This window comes from Calypte anna, chromosome 2 (genome assembly GCF_003957555.1).
Source record: "Calypte anna isolate BGI_N300 chromosome 2, bCalAnn1_v1.p, whole genome shotgun sequence".
NCBI lineage: Eukaryota > Metazoa > Chordata > Aves > Apodiformes > Trochilidae > Calypte > Calypte anna.
This window is the reverse complement of record NC_044245.1, coordinates 8,860,324-8,876,829: the sequence shown is the minus strand read 5'-3', so window position 1 is coordinate 8,876,829 and position 16,506 is coordinate 8,860,324. Positions and strand designations below refer to the sequence as shown.

The following is a 16,506-nucleotide window of genomic DNA, read 5'->3' as shown; positions in this document are numbered from 1 at the left end:
AGGTATGGGACACACCTGTAGTATTTCATTGCCCAGAGAAATCACCATCAGCTATAGGGACCTTTTGAGCTCTTAGCTGCAAGAAACTGGTCACCCACACAACTCACAGGTTTCTAGACAGGGTCCTCAATGATCTTTCATCTAGAAATACGTTTTGTTCAATTAGTTCAGCATGTACTGCTTTGTTCTCATAAATTTTGGACATACTTTGATGTGCACTAAGGCAATTGAGACTTAATTTCATTATTCATCTCAATATGTTCCTGTTGTATTCAGAGAACAGACTATGGGCCCTCCTGTGGCTAATTTAGCACCTGCAAATCCCCATGCTTAAAGCCAAGGGCTGAATAACCTGCTGAATGCAATTGCAGGAACTATCCACAGGTGAAATCATCATTCTCTCTGGGAAGACTCATTTTCTTTCCTTTAGAAACTTTGTACACACTTTCCTGTTTCAAGGACACCCTCCTGTTGTCCAAGACCAGGCTGCATCTCATGTCTTTTGGCAAAACCTGAGTAGAGTTTGAGGGAAAGCATTTTACCTGCAGCATCTGGGGCATCCTCACTCAGACTGGAGCAGTTAACAGCTCCCTCCACAGCTGATACATCCACCTGACAGATAATACAGGCTATAGATGCTGAGGCAATTAAGAAGTTCCTAATGAAGATTTCTTCAGGTAAGACAACACTCTGCACTGATGTGAATGAAAACTCACAACCTCATTCTACTGTTTTCACCACAAATGCAGCAGCTCCTAGAAGTCCAAAACAAATATTTAAGTGCATGTGATGCAGGTTTTAGAGTTGCTCAGCCTTATCAGCTGTGCTTACCCATTCTCACTGCTTGTGCTCCTTAAGGTGCTCCAGAGTTTAATAATTATTACTGCAGATAACAAAGCCACCACAGGAATCTTCAGGCTTACCCTGCCCCCTCCGTATTTTGTTTCAACTTGTGAATTTCAGCAGTTTGGAAGACAGTAATAATAAAACCCTATACCTTAAGTCACATAAGCATAACATACAGTTATGCAACATTCTTGGCACAAGATATCTTTTCTTGAAGTGTCTAATTCAAGCTGGAGACCTCTCTAAAAGCTTATCTCTAATTTCAGTTCAGGAATTTTTGTTTGTTTGTTTTTTGTTGTTGTTTTAAACCACTGAGTATGCATGACTGAGTATTTGTTATGCAACCATAACAACTGGTCTTTTTCAGGAAAGATTCCTGCATAATGTGAATACAGAGAATCCAAGGCAAACACCACTTGATCTTAAAACTTTAATAGTAAAAAAAGTGTAAAACCAAACACACCGCTGAAAACTTATCAGTAAGAATGAGAATTTAAGTGTTCAAATTCAGAATAGTGCAAATTTTCCTTATTCACCTCCTGGTTCTTCCAAACTTAAATCACTTTGGTTAAGATACTCAGAAGTATTGGCAAAAAATGAACTTTTGACTTACATTTTTGGCTGCGTTATTTTTAACACATACAGATTTAGTTGCACTCTTCACAAATAAATACTTCTCCATCAGTCAAACAGCTGTAGAGATCACTGTCCCCTTTACTTACATCTAGGTTTATAGTATTTTGAAATTGGTTTTAAGATGATTACAAAACTCTCTCCCCAGCAGGTAGCATAGTTTTAAAATAGCTGAGCTGATCCAGTCCTGATCTGAGGACCTATTTTCTTCAAGTACTCCTATAAAATGTGATTTTTTTAGGTCTTAAACATTTGAGAAAGGATCTTACACCAGTGAAATTACTCTTGATGAACAGCAAAGCAGGATTAGAATTGGGGTCCACTCTGCAATAGAGACTTCGTGCTACACATTTCCTGCTACAAAAAAGCACAAGCAGCAGTTACAGCATTCCCTTAAAAGAGTGAAAACAGCAAGAACACTGCTACCTTCCCTCAACATTGTTTTTGATGGGTGAATCATTAACTGATGCCACTAAATGTATCTGAAATCATTAAGAATGGAAATGAACACACACAAAATAAATTTGCATAATACAAAAAGGCAAATCCATAAACGTTTACAAGTACACCATAACCACAAAATTGGAGTAGTTCTAAAAATTTGGGTTCAATGAAAGATACAACAAAACTAGCTTTACTAGTTAAATAAATTATTGCTCCATTTGACTCCATGCAGCATTGAAATGAACTCAGAACCCTTTTCTCTTTAATCTCTCATAAGAAATGATTGATATAGAAGAGAACATGAGGCTCAGATTTACTATACATTGCACTTCAACTTTAAGACCTAATACTTGCTATTTAGGTCTCCTGTGGTCTAAGCAATCAAATGAATACGTTGTGCTCACCAGAACTAAGTATTAAGAAACACCAAATGTTTAATGTAGTGACATAAGCACTTTTTTTTTTTTTTTTAAGCAGGCAATCACAGATTGCAAGTTCTATAGGGTTGTGAAAAAACAAGCAGTGATCTCTTTCAGAAACTGAACTGAGAAAATGAGCTACTGTTCACATACAGTTTAAATCACATTTTAGGTGTGCTTCTGCTGCCAATCCTTTCAGTCAAAACCCTGACTTAAACACGAGCAAGATCAAGGACACCTCTAGGAGGAAACTGCAGATCTAGGGAGTTGGGGGCACATACTCCATGGCCAAGCAGTGGCCTACAATGTACGTTTATTCAGTGACACCAGACATTTCAGATACCTAAGACCTCCTTCAGTGATAGACCAAAGCATACATCTTAATATTAAGCAGGAGTACTCACACACACACACTTAAAATTCTTTAGTGAATTGGGGCCTGAACTCGAGTCTTGCAAATCTGACTGAAGTTTCAGAAGTAATGAAACTTTCAGTCAGAATTTCCTAGTATAATTCATGTTAGAACAAGATTGTCTTCAGTGTTCACCCACTGTACTGAAATAATTTAGAAATTCCAAACTAAGTGACTTTCAACCTTTTGACCCTCCAACCCTCTCCACTGTGAAGGACAGAAACTTAATGCAGCATTACAAGAAAGGGCATGATTCCTTCATATGACTCTTAAAAGCATTAGTGCAATGCCTTTAGCCTGTTTTGATCACTCTTATTTTTAAATAACCCTATTTTTTAAAGATTTGGATAAATACTATTCCTATTAAACCATACTTCATCATTGTTAAGCACCATCGATCTACTTCCTTTGGGCACTGATACAAGACCTTGTAATTACATTTCAGTTTCAAGGCTTTAAAATGTGGCAGCTGCTTCAGTAACTTACACTGGAATCTAATACTTTGAAAACTGCCACTTAGCCTGACCAGCTGTATGCAAGTTGGTGTTAAACTCTTCCAGAGAACAGCCATACGCAAATGCTTATGTGGTAAATCAAGGTGAGATTTCAAGATAAGCAGTTAATTTCACTTGGCTATTCTAAGAGTGGATTAATATTTTTTCCACAAGTCATTTGTGCAGTGAGCCCATAAAAAAAAGATTATTTCTTCCTAAATAATCTTCAATTTAGAACAGGAGCACATCTTCGTAAAGTTGCTTTCACACTGGCACTGTGCTCTCTTCTTCAAAGATTTAGTCAGCGTGTGGTTTCTCTGGAATACCCTATGGATAAAAAAAAAAACAACACAAAAAAACCCCACATTATACTTTAAAGCCATTTGATAAGTGACTACATTATACAATATTTTCAATTATTGAATAGTCAGCTACCTTCAGTTAGGCTGACAATGACCCAGCAAGCACTGCTTCTTATAAAAGCTTAACAAGGATTTGCTCCTGAACTGTGAATAAAAAGTCACTATGCTTCTGTGCTGCCTCAGAGGCTGATAAATCCATTTACCAATCACACTGCTTTTTGTAAGGCTTTGTTAGCTTTCCTGTCTCAGTTTATTTTTTAGCAGAAGGCACACAGAGCTTCACATTCTTCCAGAGGAAGTTATTTTCCAATCAAAGCCTGGTATCAGACAGACTTACTCATTTCCTCCTGAGTCTCTTTTCTAGTATGAAACCCTATAGTGTGTCCATATGGAAATTCAAACAATTTTTCTTTAAAACAAAGCTTGTAATATGTTCTTCTCATTCTAGAGCCAAAATGCCAATATATGTGCCAATACTGAATGCATTCACAGTTCTGCAGCCTCAAGCACTAAAAAGCAAAAGATATTTCACAGAATCACAGAATTTTCAGGGTTGGAAGGGACCTTTAAGATGGTTTTAGTTCCATCTGCAGCATCAAGTTCAGACTATTCACGTTAGAAGTACATTAGCACCCAACTCTTGGTTAGCAAGGCTAGGCACTGGAGACAGAAAGCCTGTTGAAGGCAGAACAGCTAACTCTGGACTGAGCTTTTTATTCACTCATAATTCAGTCTCAAAAAGCAGTTCTCCTCCTTACTGAACAGTTTGGAGACAAGTATTTCAGAAACTCCCAAGTCTACAAATGCCCTTCCATCATTAACATGAAAGGCACCTGACCCACAGCAGCCTTAGAGAAGTGAAATATTTGAAGGTTGTTTTCCAGGATAAAGGACTTGTGCAGCAAAAAATACAGAAGTGAAATCAATACAGTATTAATTATTACTATCCACTGTCAGAACACTTCACAACCAAGCCTTAGGATGATGTGCAAGCATACAGCTGGGTTTACTCTTAAGTGTGCTACAAGGAAATGATTCCTTAAGAACTGAGTAAATGAGATAGTAGTCTATTATCCCTTATGTGGATTGATACTTGAACTACATCTTAAGTGACCAGAAAGAGCATATATAGAGTGGTGGAATTTAATGCTATGCAGGGACAGCTCCTTCAGCTACATAAGAAAAATGCTTTACTGCATAAATAAATAAGAGAAAGCCCATCTGTGTCTGTTTTCTAGCTACCTTAATGTTAATATTAACATTAATGTTAATTCAAAGTACTGACAAAGCAGGGGCAATTACAATTCTGACCAGAAGCAGCATACTGGTTCCAGTCTTATTTAGGTTGTTGTGGAAAATGTTAAATACAGAAGATACTCATTTACTAAGACAATTTTCTCTCTACTGGCAACACAGTATGCTGTATGCTTACATTTCAACTCTTTGGAAGACATCTCTTTATCTCTGACATTTGTGAGTCATACCCTTACAGGCACAGTTTCTCTTGGACTAACAACAATGGAAGGTATTTGGATTGTTCAAGGAAATGCTAATTATACAGTAATTACCATAGCCAGTTGGCGTCCTATGTTTCCTACAGTCACACCTCCTGAGAAAAATATACATGGAAGCCAAGAACGGATGTAAAGAAAATCTGGAGATGTATACCTAGTGAACAAAAGGAGTAAGTTAGAGACAAGTTATCATCATCACCTTGCATTCTTTTAGTAAGATGTTAGAGCAAACAAAAAAAGCCCACTAACACAGAAGCCACAGGGAGACCAAATTAAGTCTGTTAACTTATTTAATAACTGAAGCTTATTAAAGCTTCTAAAAGCCAATGTCCTAGCCAGGTAAATTTAGAAATCATCTTTCCTGAGAAACAATTATTGACATACCAAGCTAGAAGTTCTAGCTGCTGACCTGTTGTCTCATCAACACACAACCCAATTTGTCTGCTCCCCCACCCTCCACCCCCACTTCTCAGTTTGATCACTTGCAACAACTGGACAATTAGTTGCCTTAGATAAACAAAATATTATAAGAACATGCCAAGTATGTTAATAACTGACTTCCAGTGCATGTACACCCCAGGTTTTAGCAAAGATAAAGAGAGATGAGATATTGTTTTAAAAGCTTAACTTACTGATAAACACCATTATATACAAGAAACTGGGTTATCAGAGTTGCTACAAAGGCTATTGTAATTCCAAGTCCAAGACCACTTCTTGAACGGTCAAATGTCCACCAAAGACCCAGGGATAGGGCTGCCAGAGTCAGGGACAGCTGGATGTTGTTTGCAAAATCTAGTTTCTGGAAAAAGATGTTAAGGACAATCCTTTTATGTGTACAGACAACCTACTGCTGAGACTGAACAAGGAAGAACTCAAACTCAAAGGGAGCAGGAGTCTGTATCTCTAAACACAGTATGTTAAGAACCTGGTTTTCAGACCTGCAGAGCAATCATAGCTCCCAATGAGCACCTAAAAGATATACTATAGGGAAATACATTTAACTTATGTCCTATATAAAAGACATATATGTCTAACTTTATATGAATTTTGTCTCAATTAACCCCATTACCTCTGCCCATTTCGCTCTTCTGCTCAAACCATCATTATTCAACACAAAGAACACTCTCAGTGTACTTCATTAGTTAATTGTGGTAAGCATTGGGTGCAGACACTATACAGATTCAGGTAACACAACTTAAACTGCTATACTTGAACTTAAAACAGACATAGTATGATGTCTCCCCCTCCTCCCTCCTGGAATGGTCTCCAAACTCCTTTTAAGTAAACTGTGTTATCTCTCTTAAACCAAGCAGCATACTGCAGGTCTCACAGAAGCTTGGCTCTCCCAGTAGCACCCTCCTTACCTTTATAATTCTCCCAGACTTGAATGGCAGTGACTGTGTCATGACAACAAACTTAAGCACAGCAAGGAACAATGTAAACTAGTTGAAGGATACAGCACTTGCATGATTAATGCCAACAAAAACTGCTATACATCTCATTACGCTGGCCCACTCTCTCTTGAATTTGTGTGGCTCCCCAAGGTGGCTGTCAATGCAGGGATACAGCAGGCCAACAACAGCTGTAAGAGAAGTAACACTGTTTTTACTAACCATTATAAAATTATTACTTCAGTATTACTAAGTATTAGTTTGGCAGAGAAATGCTTGACAAAGTAGTGAGGTACCACACTACTGTAAGGCTGATGAAGACACTTATTACCCCTTGCTTCAGAAAAGAAATAAAATAATCCACTCCAGCAAGCAATATTCTGTTTGAACCTTTAAAGCAGATGTGTATATTGCAATGTTACAGTACTCCACTTTAAGCTCCTTTCCTCTGTTAAGAATCTCATTTGACATCCTGAGCAGACACTTGCTTTGGTACCAATAAGTAACAAAACATAATTTAAAAATGACAGTGAGGAATGGAATATGTGTTTACTGCTCATGTGCAGGGCAGACAGTTTTATGATCTTGACTCACTATCTGTAAGTGCTGACACTATCAGGTGCTGACATAAATATTTGCCTGGACATAAAAGTTTCCTGGAACAGCTGCTCTCTCTTCTGCTGAGCTGTAAGTCAGCCCATGTTGCCAACAGAATCAGATGAATTTTGAGGCCAAACAGAAGCAGAACTGAACTTATACACACCTGCCATCAGCCACAGTTATGTCAGGGAAAAGTAATTACTCATACATACGAAGTTTTTATCTCCATAAAACACTTTCTCAGCCTTATCAGTCTGCAAACTGGTTGCAGAAGAAAAACAGGTTAGTGTTAGCTCAGTTCCTAGCACAAACACTAGATGAGTTTCATTCTTCTAAGCCTTGAAACTCCTTATGTTGTCACCAACTCAGGGGTCAGACACACTACTTAAACTCTACATGACATCTATCTTAGTTTTCTTTCCCACTCCTTTCCCCCCCCCTCGAACTCCCAAGAGGAATAACTTCATTTAAGAAGGCTAAAAGACATACCATTCTAAGAAAAACATGGGATCTGATGTTTAAACAGTTTCATTATTCTGAGGCCAGTCACCAGGACTTTTACTTAATGATAACAGTTAAATGCCAAAGTTTAATCCCACTGTGCCAGGACTATGAGAACTCCTACTGAAGCACATCTTCCAACAAGCTCTTTTCACCATGCAAGTTTATCATGCATTCATGTTTGGGGACTACCATTCATCCTCCCTTACTATGTAAGGTACATATAAACAGCACATGATAATGCCATTACATTAAAAAAAAAACCCCAAAACAACAAACAAGTGTGGAAGGGTTGCTTGAAGAATTAAAGAATGGTTTGAGTTAGAAGGGACCTTAAAGATCATTCAGTTCCACCCCCTCTGCATGGGCAGGGGCACCTCCCACTAGAGCAGGTTGCTCAAAGCCCAGTACAATCTGGTCTTGAACAGGCATCCACAACCTCTCTGGGCAACCTGTGCCAGTGTCTCACCCCTCTCACACTGAAGAATTTCTTCCTCATAGCTAATGTAAATCTTCCTTCTTCCAGTTTAAAATCATTCCCCTTGTCCTATCACTACATGCCCTTGTAAACAGTCCCTTCTCCATCTTTCAAAAGCAAATTAAAAAGCACTTTCACTTTCAAAATTTGAAAAAATTAACAGGGGTTTATTTCTCAATATTCAATGCATTTTTAATCCTCCAACCCTTCATCAAGGCCTTATTTTGTTTTGACAAGGACAGAAATGTACACTTTTAAGTGCCAGCTGCTGTACCGACCACACTGCAGCTGCTGCAGCACCCAGCACTCAACCAGTGTGAGTTATCGGGGGGTATTTTGCACTGCAGTTCTAGAGGCAGCAACGTGGATGCTGCAGATACCTCAAAAGGTGCTGTAGGGACCTCAGGAACACCATGTTTACCCCAGGGGTGGTACAGAGACCCGAAGAATGCTACAGAGCACCCCCAGGAATACTAGAGGGGCCCTCAGGAATGCTACAGACACTCCACGGGGGGGCTACAGGGACTGCCCGGAGTGTTGTCAGGATGCTATAGGTAGCGCCAAGGGTGCTACAAGAGCAGCCTGGAATGCTGAAGGCAGCCGAGGTGTCCCCTGGGGGTGCTCTCGGGGTGCCGTGGGGACACCCCAAGGCGCTACCGGGAGGGGACGGGCAGCGACCGCCGCCACACGTGACTTCCTTGTTTTCGGCCCAGCCCGTGGCCAGTTCGCGGCCGCAGCCAATGGCGATCGCCGCCCGCCACTCACCAGTTCGCCGGCAGCCAATGGCGAGCGGGGGGCGGGGCCTGGCTGCGGCAGCGCGCCACGGCGTGGCCCCACTGCTCCCACCCGTGCCCGGCCGTGGGGCAGAGGGTGGGGGGGTGTGGGGTGGGTCAGGACACGACCTAACGCCACAGACGGGGAAATCCTGCACGGGGCTCGCGCTGCCACACGGCGGAGGCTGCGTGGGCAGCGGGAGCCGCTCACGGGCCCTTCCAGGCCGCAGCGCGCAGCGGGGAAAAAAAGCACTGTTTAACCAGAAAAAAACCCAAAACAACAAAACAGCTCCCATCCCCCCCAAAAAACAACAACAAAACCCTAACGCTGGGACACGCAGCGGGTGACTGATAGAGATGGAAGGGGCACTCAGCCTTCCAAAGCCACATTTCATATCAATGCCTCCGGTGACAGAAGAGCACAGGTCACAAATTCAGCACCCACCCCTCCCTCGTCCCCACGGGGGAATGGGGACACTTTCCCCCCCACATCCCCATGTGGAGGCGAGAGACTCACCTGCCGCTGTCCCGCAGCACGGGGGCACCCACCAGGCGGAGGAGAAAAGGGTGGAAATCACCTCGTCAGGGAAGAGAGTCACATTCCTCTGGATCTGCAGCAAGTTCAGCACCAGGGCCATGAAAGCACCGACGACGAAGAGGACCACGCTCCTCTGCACCAGGTGCTGACTCAAGTTCAAGGTGGTGCTGGTGGTGCTGGTGCTGGAGGTGCTGCTGCTGCTGGCATTGGAGGTGCTGGGGGTCCGTGCTCCGTTACCCGCCAGCGTAAGCGAGGGGCTGGAGGCGGGAGAATTCAGCATCTCGCCCCCCTTGGTGGCCATCCCGGCAGCCGTGTCCCCCGTCTGGGTTTTGTGCCTTCCCCTGGCAGTGCAGGAACAGCTCCAGCCGCGGTTCTCCAGCCTGGGCATTGGCTTCACCGGGGTCCTGAAACACAGGGAGAGGCTGTTAAACCCCCAACGCCGGACCAGGCCGAACCCCGACACGCACCGCCGCCTCCAACACCGGCCAAGCTCGGGAAGCACCGGGCGAACGGAGCAGAGCCCGACGGAGCTGGGAAAGCTGGAGCCCCGCAGCAGCGGCCGCAAGGCCAGGGGCTGCGCTGCCCCAGACAGCAGCAGCGGGTCCCTGGCCCCAGCGATCCGGAGGGTTCGGCCCCAGGGTGAGACACCGACGGGGACTCACCGCCAGACCCACGCAGACCCCTTATCCCTCGGGGATGGGGTTCGGGGGAGTAAACCCCCTCACCCCGCAAGGCATCGGGGCCGCGGGCCTCCCCTCCCTCTCACCTCAGAGGGGTTGCGCTCGCTGCTCCCGCCTCAACCCGTGAGGGAGGGCGAACGGACGCCGTTCTACCGCCTCCCTCCTGGCTCGTCGCCGCCGGCCTGCTCCCCGTGTAAGGTTTATAAGTCCCCAGCCGCCAGTGTCACGTTACCCGCCGCCGACCTACCGGCGGCCGGAGGCAGCGACGCTCCCGCCGCTCCGCTCCGTTCCACCGCCCCTCCCCTGGGGCCGGGCCGCGACGGGCGGGGCGGGGCCGGCCGCCAGCGCCGAGCGCGGGACCCGCCGCGCCAGCCCGGCTGCCCGCGTCCAGTCGGGTGAGGCGCGGCAGCCAATGGCGGCGGGGCGGCTGATATGACGTGCGGGACACACCACCCGCCCCCCACCCCTAGCCCGCCCACCGCCGGCCAGCACCCCGGTCCCGCACCGCGGCTGCGGGACCGTACGGAGCCCCTGGCACACGCCTCACACCCTCCCCTCCCCCTCTCCCCCCCTTCACCTCCTCCCCCGACCCGCAGCCAGCGGGGGGGGGGGGGGGGGGCGGGAGCGCTCGGAGGGCACGGAGGGCACGCGCCGTCTCCGGGTGCCGAGCGGGGGAAGCGCGCGGGGTTCCCCTCAGCGCTGCCCCGGGGGGGCTGAGGGGAGCCCGGGGAGAGCCCGGGGCTGAACCCCCCGGCCCTGGGGAGAGCCCGGGGCTGAACCCCTCGGCCCTGAGGAGAGCCCGGGACTGAAACCGCCGGCCCTAGGGAGGCGGCGATGGTGCTGATATGGATGGTGGTGCAAATTACAAAATGGTTTGAGTTGGAAGGGAACTTAAAAGATCATCCAGTTCCAACTCCCCTGCCTTGGGCAGGGACGCCTCCCACTAGACCAGCTTGCTCCCAGCCCCATCCAACCTGGCTTTGAACACCGCTAGGCATCCACAACTTTTCAGGGCAACCTGTGCCAGTGTCTCAATACCCTGGCTGGAAATAGTTTCTTCCTAATACCTAAATCTACCCTCTTTATTTGAAACCCTTACCCCTCGTCCTGTAGCTACAAGATGGTCTCTGTACCCCAGCCCCTACCTGCTTGCTCAAATCTCCCTCCTGCAATATTGTGTTCAGCTCTGAGGCCTCCAACACAAGAAGGACATGGAGCTGTTGGAGCAAGTCCAGAGGAGGCCACAAAGATGATCAGAGGGCTGGAGGACCTCTCCAATGAACATAGGCTGAGAGAGTTGGTCAGCCTGGAGAAGAGACGGCATTTTGCAAGGGTTTGTGGTGATAGAATGAGGCGTTATTTTAAAACTGAAAGAAGGAAGATTTTGACTACACAGTAGGAAGCTAGTGAGACTGGAATTGCCCAGAGAAGCTGTGGGTGTCTCATCCCTGGAAGTGTTCAAGGCCATGGATGGGTCTTGGATGGGTCTTAAAGCAACCTGGCCTAGTGGGAGGTATCTCTGCCCATGCAGGGGGGTTGGAAGTAGATGACCTTTAAGGTCTCTTCCAACCCTACCCATTCCATGAATTCATGGTGGGCTGTCCCCTCAGGAGATGGCTCTTAGTCATGGGAAGGGTTGAAGGCGTCTACAGTGGCGTCTTCTGAAGATGAAAGGATTGGTGATCCTGGCTGTTGTAATTCTAAAATGATGGTGTAAGGAGATTCCACCAAACCCAGGACTGTGTACAAAGACTGTGCCAAAGCCAGGAACTGCATCAGCTGCCAGCCATGGGGTGCTCAACAGGTCTCAGGCTCCTGACTGGTGCTGACAAGCTAAGCAGCTACTGTGGCAGCACTGGCAAAACCTGGGTCATGGTGGACCTAGCTTAGTGTAGCATCATAAAAATACAGTTAAATGCATGGTCATCCTCTGTATTCTGCAAGAATATGGAAACTTCATCAGTGATGGTTAACTGTGTTTGTTGTACATCACCTTAGAGTTTAGCACCAGTGGTTTTCTGCAGGAGTCAGCTGCTAGGCTTCTGTTTTAAGATGCTGGTTCTCCAGGACACACTGTTGGCTAGTGTGTTGGTAATAGGAATAACTGGAACTCCTGTTTATTTACGTGGCCTCACTGGTGCCAGCAGGTCCTCTTTTTCACATATGCCCTCTTTACAGCTGGAAAGAATGTAGGACCCAATGGCTTCCAAGTGATGATATGGAGCATATAAGAGTAGTTGCTAGCCAAGCACGAGACGGGCAGAATGATGGTCCAAGTTCCTGGGCCATCAGCATTCAATGATGGCTCCAATTGTCTTTCATTGATGTGTTAGATGTAATGAATAAAACAATATGGAATTGATTAAAGATACAGAAAGAGGCAGGTGCTTTACATATGGTAAATAATAAATTTTCTCTGGGATGTGGTTATCCCTTCTGATCTTTGCTCAGTTTTACCTGGGATGCAGAGTTCTGATGGCTGAGCCTGCTGAGCAATGTGCCTTTGGACAAAATACTGGTCTGTCTTGGTGATGGCCAAATTGTTGGAGTGACGGAAGAGCCTGATATTTTTCTCTTAATACTGACTAGCCAAGTCCTGCCTCACAAACCGCACTGCTCAACTACCCTATACATGCCCTTTGTACTGTAAATATTCAGTTTTCATTACCCAATAGTGTACTGAAACAGCTTTTGGTTTTAGTTTCACATGATCAAACCATTTGGATTCTTATATCAGATTTTTAAAGGCATGATTATTTCCCTTCTTCATTTTTATTCTGACCCAACAGACCCGGACTGCATGCTTGAGTTAACTATTTTCAGGGAAAACAGTCTTAATATATTGTCAGCTTTTTATGGATTCCTTTGCAGAAACATTTGATTTGTTCCAGGAAATCACATGCGGACATAACATTTCTTTTCATAGCAACTGTTGTATGACTTTTGAGTTGACACAGGTAATTTATCTCTATCCCTGGATTGCTAAGGAATACCTTTGGCAGCTCTAAATAAGGGCTACCACTCATTCCCTGGGAAATTTTCTGTCTTGTTGAATCACTCTGAAATTTATCAACAGAACTGGGGATCTGAGATAAAACAACCCAGTGTTTGTAAGACATATTCTTCTAGAGTTGACCTATGGGAAACAAATATAATTCATCCTTGCTTGTGCTACATCTTTTCTTTATTTGAAAAGATATCTTTCTGTACTCTAATTTTGTTCACTCACTCTTACCCATATTCTCAGTGTCTGGGCAGAGTTCACATTCCTTTGTGCTGTGTCTGCTGGTTTTCTTTCCTGAAAGAACCTCTTAAGCATTGTTTTTATTCTGTATTTTCCCTGTTCTCATGGGTATGTCTTCTTTGCTACTTCCTACTTCCTGCAGCATCTCTTTATGACTTTTTTTTTGTTTTTTTCCCCCCTCCATATTCATAATAACATGTGGTGGTGCCCTTCTTTCTTCCAGGCTTCTTTCAGACAGCAGAAGCCAACTTCTGAGAAAGGAAAAACTTGCTGCAGCTTTGCTAAAACCAGTGGAAATAACATGACCGTGCACTTCCATGCAGTTGAGAAATTTTCCCCAAGCTTGAGTCTTTTCAATTTACCTACTTAGAATAAAGATTAAAAACCCCTTTATGTTTGAGTTGTTTTATGGTCATATTGCTTTTTATTTCCTCTTAAAATCCTAAAAAGGGTTAGACCTCTGTGTGCTTTGATTAATGCATGAAATTTTATGCTTAGCAGTTATTTCTGGAAAGAAGTGCTCGTCTGTCTTTGTAAGATTAATGACGTCTCTATTTTTATCTCATTCCTTAGCAAAGACAGCAGAATCTGGGAGTACCCAGTATTGCTACTCATTACGTAAATAAAATCACCTGTTCTTTCATGCTTTCTGTGTTAAACTTTGTGACATCCTGGAATCTGAAAATGTATTTGTCTCACAAAAAACGTTTCATTGGCCTCTCCAGCAGAAATCTTAGGATACTTGGATATTATATTTTTCTCTCAATTTAAACTGGATCAAAAAAAGGTCTGGCTGCTGATACAATCTCAGAAGGCTGTGGTAGAGAAGCACAGACTAAGACCTATATTATGACAGATGCTGCTCTCCCTCTGCTTCACTGAAGACTTTTTGGAATTTCTTCACTTTCCAGATTTTCTCCTGTTGATACTGCGAATAGAAACCTTCCCAGTGATAAACTAAGCCTTCATCTTCTGTGTCTCTGAAAAAGGATTTAGTGACATGCATTATTTGATTCTTGATGCCAACCTGATGTATGAGAGTTAAAAAACTCTTTTGACAGTAGCACCAGTTTATCAGGCTGAGATTTTTGCTTTATCAGCCATCTCTGGTGTAGTTGTGTGAACTCTCAGGGACCTGCACTGAAGAGGTCAGCGTACGTACCTGTGTGTTCTGAGTTCTGTAGGATAGTTTTGTGGAATTGCCCAAGCCCCAGTGCAGGATCTCATTAAAAACTAAGAGGAGAGGACAGGGAGTGATGGTATGGTACAATCAGCAGTATGAAAAACATACAGACTCTGCACAAGATAAAACCCTACCCGGAACACTCCAGGCGTGCAAAACAAAGGGGTAAAACAAGATGTGTTGATGGTTAGTGTATAATACTGTGAGTCATCCAGAACTTAAAAACTTGGCTGCTTTTACATAAACAGAGGATGAGGAACTATACTTGGAGTCTGAGCATGGAAACGAAAACCTAAGATATCCTAACAAAGCTTTATCTTTGTGTTGTAAATAATATCATAGTGGACATACGACAAATGTTAATTGAAGGGTTTTTATTTATTTGCTGATGTGTCTCTAGCTGCCTGTTTTTTCCTAGAGCAAAACAAAAAGAACAATTATATGTAGGCTGCAGCCTTCAAGTGCCTATAAATTAATGTAACAACTATCATATATTTAGTTAGTCAGCATCCCACATGCAGCTGTGAGTACTGACTCACTGTCAAGGAACCTCTGTGCTGACACAAAGGCAACATCTTTGTCTCAGTTTCAGCTTCATTCATTGCCATTGTTCTGCACATTCATTTGGCTTCGAGCTCAGGGAGTTCATACTTCAGATTCAAGATGGTGTTTTGCTCTAAACTTCAATGTGAAAAAATGCTATTTGCTGCTTATATTGTTGAATAAAATAATTCTCTGATAGTAGGTTTTTGAGGCTGATATGGATGGTGTTACTAAGGCAATAGTAATTTAACATTATATTAATATATTAATAGTAATACCTCTATCCAGGTATGGTTAAATATTTTTGGAGTTCTGGTGTTTCTACATGTACATTTATGCATCTATTATACTACTTTGAGACCTTTAACAATACTAATTAGAAGAGGTGTTTCTTCCTTTATTTTCTTACATTAGCTGTGTCAGAGCAAGCAGGGCACTGTAAGCAGTGAGTCTCTTTGCAAGTGAAATAATTGGCTTAAATTCCTTTATAAAGCAGTAACTAGTCAATCATCATATGAGTGGATGGCCAGTTTCTCATTATAGTAGTCCAAGTTAAAATGGTCTGAAGAACAGATGAAGTAAACAGATATAGTCATAAAAAAAATACACCACCACAGAAGGAACATTGCTTTTTATATGCATTTATTCCTTGATGGCAACATTACTTGTCTGAAGAAGAAAACTAAGTACACTTCTATCACTGATTGTTATACAACATCAGGTTTTGTAATAGGATTCCTTGGGACCGTACTTGCAAGCATGGCCATGGCTGACTGTAAGCTCAAATGTTTTTCACCTGTTTGCCAACTTGGAACATGGTTATTCCCATATAGGATAAAAAGGAGATTTCCTCAAGGATTGCAACACGAACTAAGTGCCACTTACAGCTTTCTCCTCATGGCACACAGATGAAGCACTTTTTGTCCTCTCATGATGACAACCTTCCCACTTACTCTTAAGTGTCTAAGGAATATTCTTCTGGAATTCAGATGCTCACTTGTAGAGTTACCAACCACAAAGCCACTGTGAAGAAGTTACTCCCCCAGTACATGCTTAAAACTTGACATTTCCTCATGCTCTAGTGCAGGAGATGTGTAGTGACACTGTCCTTTAGCTACTCAGGTTGGAGTGAGTAGTCATGAGAGGAAGAATATTCAATGCATCCTAATTTTCCAAACTCTTCTCACTGTGTGAGGTAGACAGACTGTTCCTTCTAGTCCTTCTCTAGTCCTCCTAGAGGAGACCCAGCTGCAGCCTCAATGTCTGATGAGATAGCCAAGGTCTAAATTAGATGATCAATTTTCTGCTCTGTCACTTCCTTCCCTGTCCTCACCATGGAATAACTATAAATAGCAGAGCTGTGGCTACCAAGAATAGTCTTTGTATCACATGTGCTGGTTATATCTGTACATTTTCATGGGCTTTAAACTTGGGCCCAGTGACCAGGATTT

The 16,506-nt window shown here is 43.8% G+C and overlaps 1 protein-coding gene across 2 annotated transcripts; it reads right to left on the bottom strand.

The window, feature by feature from the left end:
* Positions 1-1,260: 1,260 nt before the first annotated feature.
* INSIG1 (insulin induced gene 1) lies at positions 1,261-10,380 on the bottom strand. 2 transcript variants are annotated; one of them, XM_030444898.1, is made up of 6 exons: positions 10,172-10,380; positions 9,385-9,809; positions 6,582-6,706; positions 5,757-5,923; positions 5,179-5,278; positions 1,261-3,575 (listed from the first exon to the last, which is right to left on the bottom strand). In XM_030444898.1, exons 2-6 carry the CDS (start codon positions 9,791-9,793, stop codon positions 3,546-3,548), a joined length of 831 nt encoding a protein of 276 aa, XP_030300758.1. In that variant the 5' UTR covers positions 9,794-9,809; positions 10,172-10,380; the 3' UTR covers positions 1,261-3,545. The 2 variants fall into 2 exon arrangements, with proteins under 2 accessions (XP_030300758.1, XP_030300757.1); XM_030444897.1 differs by lacking the exon at positions 10,172-10,380 and adding an exon at positions 10,068-10,132.
* Between the last annotated feature and the right edge of the window lie 6,126 nt (positions 10,381-16,506).